At 37.7% G+C, this 9,757-nt stretch overlaps 1 protein-coding gene across 1 annotated transcript in view; it reads left to right on the top strand.

Moving 5' to 3' along the window:
• Positions 1–9,757, top strand: part of LOC106871289 (sodium-coupled monocarboxylate transporter 2) — a 27,667-nt gene that overhangs the window by 15,335 nt on the left and 2,575 nt on the right. The window contains exons 4-14 of the mRNA XM_014917662.2: positions 139–190; positions 489–556; positions 1,503–1,657; positions 2,816–2,956; positions 3,813–3,942; positions 4,719–4,807; positions 6,493–6,608; positions 6,805–6,872; positions 8,078–8,164; positions 8,552–8,772; positions 8,908–9,008. Coding sequence (XP_014773148.1) covers positions 139–190; positions 489–556; positions 1,503–1,657; positions 2,816–2,956; positions 3,813–3,942; positions 4,719–4,807; positions 6,493–6,608; positions 6,805–6,872; positions 8,078–8,164; positions 8,552–8,772; positions 8,908–9,008 — 1,228 coding nt within the window. The remainder of the gene's footprint in view (positions 1–138; positions 191–488; positions 557–1,502; positions 1,658–2,815; positions 2,957–3,812; positions 3,943–4,718; positions 4,808–6,492; positions 6,609–6,804; positions 6,873–8,077; positions 8,165–8,551; positions 8,773–8,907; positions 9,009–9,757) is intronic.

The raw sequence follows: 9,757 nt of genomic DNA, 5'->3' as shown, positions 1-9,757 counted from the left end.
GTCTAAGTATCTATACATACATACTTATATATGTGTGTGTGTGTATGTGTAATATATGTGTGTGTGTGTGGTGAGTGTGCGTTTGTATATATGTGTGTGTGTGTGTGTGTGTGTAATATATTCTGTTGTCTTTTGCAGCTGATGTATATGGCTATAGTGTTGTATGGCCCAGCTTTGGCCCTCAATGCAGGTAACCGCAATAATTCCATACTTTTCGGTCAATGATGTACTGCATGCATATATCATATAGGGAGAGGAGAATAAGATGTTGTGGTGTGCATGCCTTTATCTAAAGATTCAGTGATAGAAATGAGATGAAATGAGATCTGGTTGAGGCATCGAACTCATTACTATATATATATAAACTATTGTATACACATAAAACTGCTGTACACGTATATAAACCCCAACATCCGCATCTAGAATGATCTCTCCGTTTATTCTCTCCTGTGTGACGATGTAATATAAACTATTCTCTCCTTCCTCAGTTACAGGTTTCTCTCTCTGGTACTCAGTCCTCAGCGTTGGTCTTGTCTGCACATTTTACACATCATTGGTAAGACTCTTCCCTTCTTTTGTCATTAAATACTCTGTAATATTGCATACCTTTGTCAGGTATTGCTTGTTGTTCAATGTTCTTCGATTTTTTTCATTCTTACAGCTCCTCTTGGTCAAGTTTTGTCCTGTATCTGCAAAAGCCAGGTCAAGATTTTTCTTGATAAAGGCTGACCATTGTTCATACATGTAAGCCTCTCTTCTTCTCAATACTGATGGTCATCCAAAGGAAAGGCCATCAGCTTGGACCAATACAGCTTGGTGCCAGTGTCATCAAAACTGTTATTGTCAGAACTCAAAGAACTGAAAGAGATATGGCAAAGTATCAAACAGTTCCAACAATCCATTTCCTGAGATTGCTACTTTTATTGACCCTGAAAGAATGGAAGGCAAAGTTGACAGTGGTGAGATTTGAACTCAGCTCTGGTTGTCATAACAACTGTCACAAGGTATTCTTTCTGAAACTCAACCATCTCTGCCAGTTCACCTCCCTTTGGTTAAAGCCCTGGGGTGAGGCATTCGAAGTGTCACTGAATCCTGCAATTCACAGATGCTCGTATCGACAGCTGCATTCTTCATTCATGGACAATCTGACTCATCTCTCAATTGATTTTTCATTTAATTTAGTAATTAGTAATTTTATAGTTAATTGTGTTGTTGTTTAACTCCTAGGTGAGCCCTATGTAAATAGATCTCTTACTAAAGATGCTCTAGCCACGACCATCCTGTCTTTTATTTTGGACTACAATATCTAACACGTCTCTCTTCTATAAGACGATAGGGTTTCATTTAAGGGAGATTTAACTGCTATTTCTTACCATTTAAGTGACCACATAGTGGCTCAGTTTTTGATGGTGGTTATGATGATGATGATGATGAAATTAGGTAATAAGGGACTCTTCTTTTAGAGTTGTTCTATCTTATCAGTTCTGTTTCTTCTTCTCCAGGGTGGCATGAAAGCTGTTCTGTGGACCGACACCTTCCAGTCTGTCCTAATGATTTCTGGTTTACTTCTTGTGCTTATTATGGGAAGCCAAGAGGTTGGTGGTATGGGTCAAGCCATTGCCATTGCCAGTAAAAACCAGAGGATTATTTTCAGTGAGTAAGTAACTTCAGTTTTATTTTTCACTTCATGTTTATTTGTGCCATTGCTCCATGTCTTCTAAAGACACAAATCTTTTCTATTGAAGTAGCAACTGGTCCTATTTCCACTATTTCCTTGTCCTTATTCTATAGCTTTGATTAAAAATCCCCTTGAGGTCAATGTTGGTCATTTGTCTCCCCCAGGACACTCAAATTAGTACCATTTATATATTAGGACCAACACAATGGATGAATGGTTTCCAGTTTTTTCACTAGCGAGGACCATCTTTCATTGTCGTTTAACATCTGTTTCCCATGCTGGCACGGGGAGACCCTCAGCTCTTAAAATGCTTGTTTATTCACAGGCTCAAGGACTCTCCCTCCCCATTACTTAATTTTTGGACTTCCCATCCTCCACCAGGAGTCTATAGAACAGTTAGGGATGGCTGCAGTAGATCATACAGTCCCCTTACAAATCTTTGTCCATAATCTAATGCCAGACTCACTTCAGGTGTGATATTTGTTCTCTTCAAGACAGGCATCAACTGTGGTCCAAGGTTCAAATCTTCACCAGTGTCACTCCATGGTCAATAAAATAAATACAAGTCGTGCTTGACAATGTTAAAAACCATTTTACCAATAGCTTTGAGTTCAAATCCCACCAGGATTGACTTTGACTAGCACCAAAGATAAACCATTATTCCACTTGTTCCAAAGACGGAACCGCTGTGTGAAAAGTAAAGTCGACCTTGGCTGAATTTGAACCCAGAACGTAAAGACAGACGAAATACCACCAAGCATTTCTCTCGGTGTACTAACGTTTCTGGCAGCTCACTGCTTCAAAGAAACAGCCATTATTGTACAATTTTCAGTCCTCTCTCTCTTTATTTGTTTGGTTGTGGATTTGTCTACGTCCACCTTTGCCTCTCTATTACTTTTGACACCCTGATCGCCTCCTTATGATCTGTACCTTAGACGGGACAAACCCCTGGCCACTCTCTATGTCTTTCTAGTTTGTACATTTAGCGGGAGAGATTGTGGGTTTCAGGGGGGTGGGGTGAAGGAAGATATGTGCATCGGTTATCAACCCCGCCCTCATTCCACCACCACCATCATCATCATCACCACCATCACTAACAACAACAGCCCAATTCATAAAAATATTTCTCTGATTTAGTTTCAGTTTCGATCCACGAGTTCGCCACACATTTTGGTCGTTTTTGATTGGTGGAAGTTTATTGTGGGCAGGTATTTATGGAACCAATCAGGCGCAAGTTCAAAGGTCATTTGCATTACCTTCTCTCAGAAAAGCACAAATGTAAGTACATTTATTTACTCTTTTACTACATTCAGCTCAAGGCTCATGGCCATGCTAGGGCCTTGTAGTTACCCATTTATTTATTTAGGTGACTCTGTGGTTAAGAACTTTGCTTCCTAACCACATGATTTCTGTCCCACTGTGTTACACCTTGAGCAAGTCTCTTCTACTACAGCCCCAAGCTGACCAAAGTCTTGTGACAGGATTTGGTGGATGGAAACTAAAAAAAAGCACATCGTATATATATATATATATATGGCTTATATGTTTGGCCCATCATACCTATATACACACACACACACACACACAAAATATATATGTGTGTGTATGTCTCCTTGTCATGACATCATGTGACAGTTGGAAACGAGTGTCACTGTCACACAAGCAGTGTCCTTGATCTTTAATCTTCTTCAAAGTCACGTCTGACCATTGGAAACAAGTGAGAGTTGGTGATAATAAAGGCATGCACAAGAAATCTGCCTCCATAAACACCATCTGACCGTGGCAAAGTGGACTTCGAATGACAACATGGGGTCTATTTCCAGCAAGATGGGGCACTCCGACACTACTAATGTAAGGGTCAAAAAGGTGGAGTGGAGGAAGAAGTTCTGCGAAATACCCTCCACATCCACCCTTACACCCCGATTTGTATTTATGGGGATATGGGAAATGATTGAGCTTACAGGTAACAATCAGTGAAATAAGGGTGGCCACTGAACAATCAGTGAAATAAGGGTGGCCACTGAACAATCAGTGAAATAAGAGTGGCCACTGAACAAGAATTCCCACAAATACTGAATGAAATGTCTTATAGTACTAAGTATTTCTAATTTCTCTTATTTTCTTCCCTTCCCAGAGCGATCTGGTTGAATTTCCCGGGGCTTGTACTCATCCTCATCCTCTGTGGTTTGATAGGGATTGTTATGTATGCCTTCTACAGTTCCTGTGACCCCAAATCAACCAAATTAATCAATGCATCAGACCAGGTGAGTCATTATCTTTTACTGAATTACATCACACAAACACTACTTCATTCTTAATCATTGAATCATTTGTCATTGCACACACACACACACAAACACACATACAGCAGAACCTCGCAGCATGAGTGCCCCATTGTACGAGTAATTTGCTGTACGAGCTGAGACTAGTCTTGAAGTACGAGCGGAAATCTGCAGTACGAGCACACAAATCGTCTCATCTTTAAGGTAATTCAGTTAATAAAATCACTTTACATATTTCTTTTGCAGTCTCTTTTTTATAATTGTCATTTTACTTGTAACTACACCTTTTCTGTTTTAAAACTCATAAAAAATCATTTTTGAGTGGTTTGGGGGTGGGGGTGGAAAGGATTAATTATATTTTAGTTAATTTCAATGGAGAAAATAGATTTGTAAAATGAGTAAATCGTAAGAAAAGCTCAGTCACGGAACAAATTAAACTTGTACTGCGAGGTATCACTGCTTATATATATATATATATATAAATATATATATATATATGTATATGTATATATATGACAGGCTTCTTTCAGTTTTCGTCTACCACTCACAAATGTTTGGTTAGCCTAAACTGTAGTAGAAGACACCTGCACAAGGTGCCACACAGTGAGACTGAACCTGGGACCATGTGGTTGGGAAGCAAACTTCCTACCACAGCCATGCTTGTAAACATCTGTATATCTATAACATGTGTGTATATGTGTGTGTGTGTAGTGAATTGTTTATATATTTGTTTTAATAGTTTCTATTTTTATCTTCAGTTACTTCCCTTGTTTGTGATGGATACCCTGGGACACTTCTCTGGGGTTCCTGGGATGTTCCTGGCTACCATCTTTAGTGGCACACTCAGGTAGGTGGCATATATTCACATAAATATATAATGATAATAATAATAATAATAATAATAATAATAATTGTAGCGATTTGTGTACCCAAGCTTTACCAGGTGCTCATGAACGACGGATTTTGATAGGTTGAGGCTTTCTGCCAATTCTCGGGTTGTGTAATGTGGGTTATTCTCAATCAATGCCTTGATTTGGTCATCATCTGTAGTGGATGGTCTGCCTTATTGCTCTTTATCAATAAGGCTAGAATCTCCAGCTCGGAACCTTGCGAACCACTTCCGTACAGTTCTTTCGGATAAAGAAACACCACCGTAAACTGCGCATATTTCTTTGGTTGCTTGTGAGGCATTTTTCCCTTTAAGGAAAAAGAAAAGCATCAAGTGCTGACAATGAACTTTCTTATCTTCCATTTTAAAGGGTTACAGAATTAACACAGGTTATAGGAACATAAACCTTCTTCCACGAAAAGATAGCTTAAACTGTGCTCTAAATGGTGGTGTAGTCTAATCCTATTTTATGGACTCAACCATGTTCTAACATAAGTTGAAAAGTAAGCTATTATAAATCGGCACAAACTTTGCGGACAACCTAATATTACACTAGGATTAGAACTGTGGATAGCAGGGAATGAACTGGAGACAAAGTGAAAAATAAATGAATAAATAAAGTCAATTAACTACCGGGTGAGTCAATTAAGTGGGTTTCACTGTCCCATATTTGTTTCTATAGTAACATGCTGGTTCTGTTTTGCTGTATCAGACATAATAATTGCACAAAACACTAACATTCTACAATTATTAGAACTAATCATTTGAATTCCTCTCCCGCAGTCAACCATTATCCACTGTATGGCCCTAGTTCTGTAGGTACCTCTCCCCACCTCTCTTTGAACTTTCATTCTTAACAAGGGCATGCAACACTTTGCGGGTGGGGGTCGGGGGGATTGCCACTGGTACTTAACTGACTTTATTTATTTATTTAGTTTGTCTTCAGTATATATATATTCACATGTATACACATACACATACACATACAGTAACACAGACACACACACGCGCACGTGCAATCATACTGTACATATGCAGAGTATGTTTGTTTGTTTGTGAGTGTGTGTGTGTGTGTGTGTGTGCGTATTACTCTTGATGTGTGAATATGAGTGTAGGTGAATGTGAGTAAGTAGAGGAAATGCGAGTTCATGTGTATTAATTTTATGCATGTGAATATGAGTATGTGTCTGTATAGATAGATGCATGTGTGTGTGTAATGTATATTCAGGCTGTGAAGTTAGCAGTTGTTGTTGTTGTAGCAGAGTTATAATGGAGTGTAGAGTAGAAAGATCGTAAATGGGCAGAAGATAGACTTAAACAAATATTGGTTTACTTTGGAGGCTTATAAAAGCCCTCAGGAGTGGCCTGACAAATGAAGTTCGCTTCCTGATAGGGGAAATAGGTTTCCCCTCATTGTGTGTAACTGAACTAGGACCAATGATTGATAGTTTGACAGCAGAAAGAATCCATTAATGGATAATAAAACTATTGACTTCACTGCTTTGGATATGCAACACTGGTAACTGAAACTGTGGAACATTTGTCTGTGAGTTGAACCTGTGTCCAGACAGTTTGTAAGTTAGCCACTTGCTTCATTATTTGTTATTCTCAAGAATTTAACTGAAATGTTGTTTTTCTTGTAGTTCCGTTGCAACGGGAATGAATTCAATGTCAGCTGTGATCTTACAAGACTTTCTTCGGCCAATTTGTTTGAGAAATGCTTCTGAGAAAACTGCAACCCGGACAACGAGACTAGTTGGTAAGTTGGCAGAGATAAGACAAAGTCGACATTGTCTTTGGAATATATATATACAGTGTGGCCCAAAAGTCACTGAGGGGGTTTTAATTTTCAATAACTCCCTTATTTTTACAAATAGCTGTATGAAATTTGAATTCAATATACACATCCTCAAAAGAGATAACTTAATCATAAATCATAAAATATTGTGTTTCAGCTGTATTTCTTGGACTCCTCTGCTTGGTGGTCACCTATGGAGCGTCCCAGCTGGGTGGTATACTTCAGGTAAGTACTGCTGCCTTTAGAGTAACAAAAGGAAATGATATAGACAATAGCTGAGTTCATTAAACCATTAGTCTTTAATCTCATTATTCATTATTCAATAAAGTCACAAGTCAGTCAAATCTTGTATTGCCTCCGTCAAACAATTAGAAAACACAGTCTTAATTAATACTATTGAATATTTTTGATAATTTTGTTGCTGACAAGTACACATTACAATCAGACAGACTATTGTCATCACACAGACATTGTCATCACACAGACATTGTCATCACATAGATCATTGTCATTGCACAAGCCATTGTCATCACACAGGCCATTGTCATCACACAGACCATTGTCATCACACAGACCATTGCTAACAGAGACACTAGTAGATAGACCATCACACAAAGGAACACCATCAGATAAAGTATCACAGACCATCCCCATCATACACCCAATATAAAACCACCACACAAGCCATCACTAACATAGACACTGTTGCATAGTCCACCACATAAACCATCGTAGCCATCACACAGATCAACAAAAACCATCCCAGAAGACATCAGTAGGATCCGAGTGGCCATTACAAGGTGTTTGGGACTTAACTGAGACATTTTTAGTTCATTATTATTAATTGGTTTTAATTGATTTTAATTAGCCCTAATTAATCTTAATTATCTTTAATTAACTCTAATTCATTTCAATTAGTGTTAATTAGTTCTAATTCATTTTAATTGGCTTTAATTAGCATAATTAATTTTGATTAGATTTGATTAACTATAATTAGTTTTAATCAGCTTTAATTAGCCCTAATTAATTTTAATTAACTTAAATTAGTACTAATCCATTTTAATTAGCTTTAATTGGTTCTAATTAATTTTAATTGGCTTTTAATTAGCATTAATTGATGTTACATAATATATGTTGACACAACCATACTACCACTATGACAGTAACAACAACCTCACACCACACAACAATGCATTGTACCATACTGCAGTATTTACCATAGCAAAATGTATTACACCACATGATTCCGCACTGCATTGTGCTGCCACACACTACACTACACCACTGCGCACTGTACTATACCACAGCACAGGCTCTAGCAAAGATATTTAATCTGGTTTTATTCTATACAGCAACATCAACAACAACAACAACAACAACAACAACAACATCTGATGTATCACTAAGAATATATTTTCCGTCTGTTGCAGGCCTCACTGTCACTCTATGGAACCCTCAGTGCACCAATCCTTGGTCTTTATTCTCTTGGAATGTTGGTACCATGGGCAAACTATTGGGTAAATTTTATTGGATTTCTCTATATTTCTCCCCCTCTTTCATGTCTTATTACATCTCTCCCCCTCCCTCTCTCTCTCTCCCCCTCTCTCTCCCTCTCCCCCTCTCTCTCCCTCTCCCTTTCCCTTTGAAATGCTAAGAATGCAAAATATTATGCTTTGCATTTTATTCTATAATTATGGCTGTTTACTCTTTGAAGGAAGTAGTGACAACAATCCTTTGCATTTCTGTTCCATGCGGCAGAAGTGGGGTAGTCTATTGGTGTCACACAGTCAATGGTCTGTAGAATTTGGAAGCTCATCATTTACTCCTCCATGTGGTATGTCTGTGTGTGTAAGTGTACACATGTGGCCTGGTGTATGATATTTTCTTTTTTTCCTTTTAATCAGGGTGCCTATGCTGGTTTGTTCTGTAGTATTGGTTTAATGTCTTGGATCTCAGTTGGACAATATGTCAGTAAGCTGCCCCGTGAACATTCACCATTCCATATCCATGGATGTAATTGGAATAGAACTTGGACAAACCAGACTCTACTCCCCTCAGACACACTCACCTTCTCTGATCTCCAAGGTTACCAAAACATGACGCTGGTCTTTCAAGATGTAGATCGGTCTGTATATATATTATTTTATTGTATGTTTATTTCATTACCTTTCTATTTATCTACACACACACACACAATGTACTGATATACTGCAAGACATACAGACATTATTCTTGGTGCTTTCTTTCCATTTTTTGCCAGTTCTGGTTTAAATGGCATGTACAGCCTCTCTTACCTTTGGTACAACTTCACTGCGTTCCTTGTGGTCTTCATAATCGCCATACCAACCAGTTTTCTTACCGGTAAGTACAACATGGCTACAATATACTTACAGAACAACGAATTGTCAGACAGATTGTTTGGATGTTAAGGAGTTTTGTATTAATAGAAGTAGTAGTAGTTTTAGATAGAGTGAATGTTAAAAAAGTGGTGGTAGGGTCTACGGTGGTGTCTGTTTAGTGTTGCCTCACTTGATGTCTGGTACTGAAGACAGCTAAAAATGTAGAAATGCATTCACCAGTCCATAGGGGGTTCTCTGAACGGATTTTGGTGTTTTTAACACCTTTCACCTAAAGCGAGAATTTTTCTCCATGTCCGCCATACTGAAAATGCCTCTTTGCTGCTTTACAGATCAAATACAATTTAAATATTTGAATTGATCTTAAGTATTCATAAATACATGTGGAACTCTTTTACGCCTACCATAGTTTTTATGAAATGAACTTTTTTCATATATCTTTTTTTGTTTGAGGGGAGTAAGAAAAATCTTTTTAGTCGATTGATATTTTATTTTATTTAGATTTTTAGTCATGTGACATGCTTTAGAACTTTTAGAACTTCTTGATAGGCCGTTCGATATATCTGTATTTTTATTTGCTTTTATATTTTTTACCTTCTGTGTTATTTTTATTTATACATTCTTTATATGTTGAAAGGCCATGGTAATATTTATATAAGATCAAATGTTTGGAGGCATGGTGTTATGTATAAAGTCATTAACTCGAATTTGATGTTTGTTCTACGATCAATGTTTATATATATATATATATAT

The sequence above is a fragment of the Octopus bimaculoides genome, chromosome 20, assembly GCF_001194135.2.
Source record: "Octopus bimaculoides isolate UCB-OBI-ISO-001 chromosome 20, ASM119413v2, whole genome shotgun sequence".
Classification (NCBI taxonomy): domain Eukaryota; kingdom Metazoa; phylum Mollusca; class Cephalopoda; order Octopoda; family Octopodidae; genus Octopus; species Octopus bimaculoides.
This window is presented reverse-complemented; position numbering and strand designations above follow the sequence as displayed.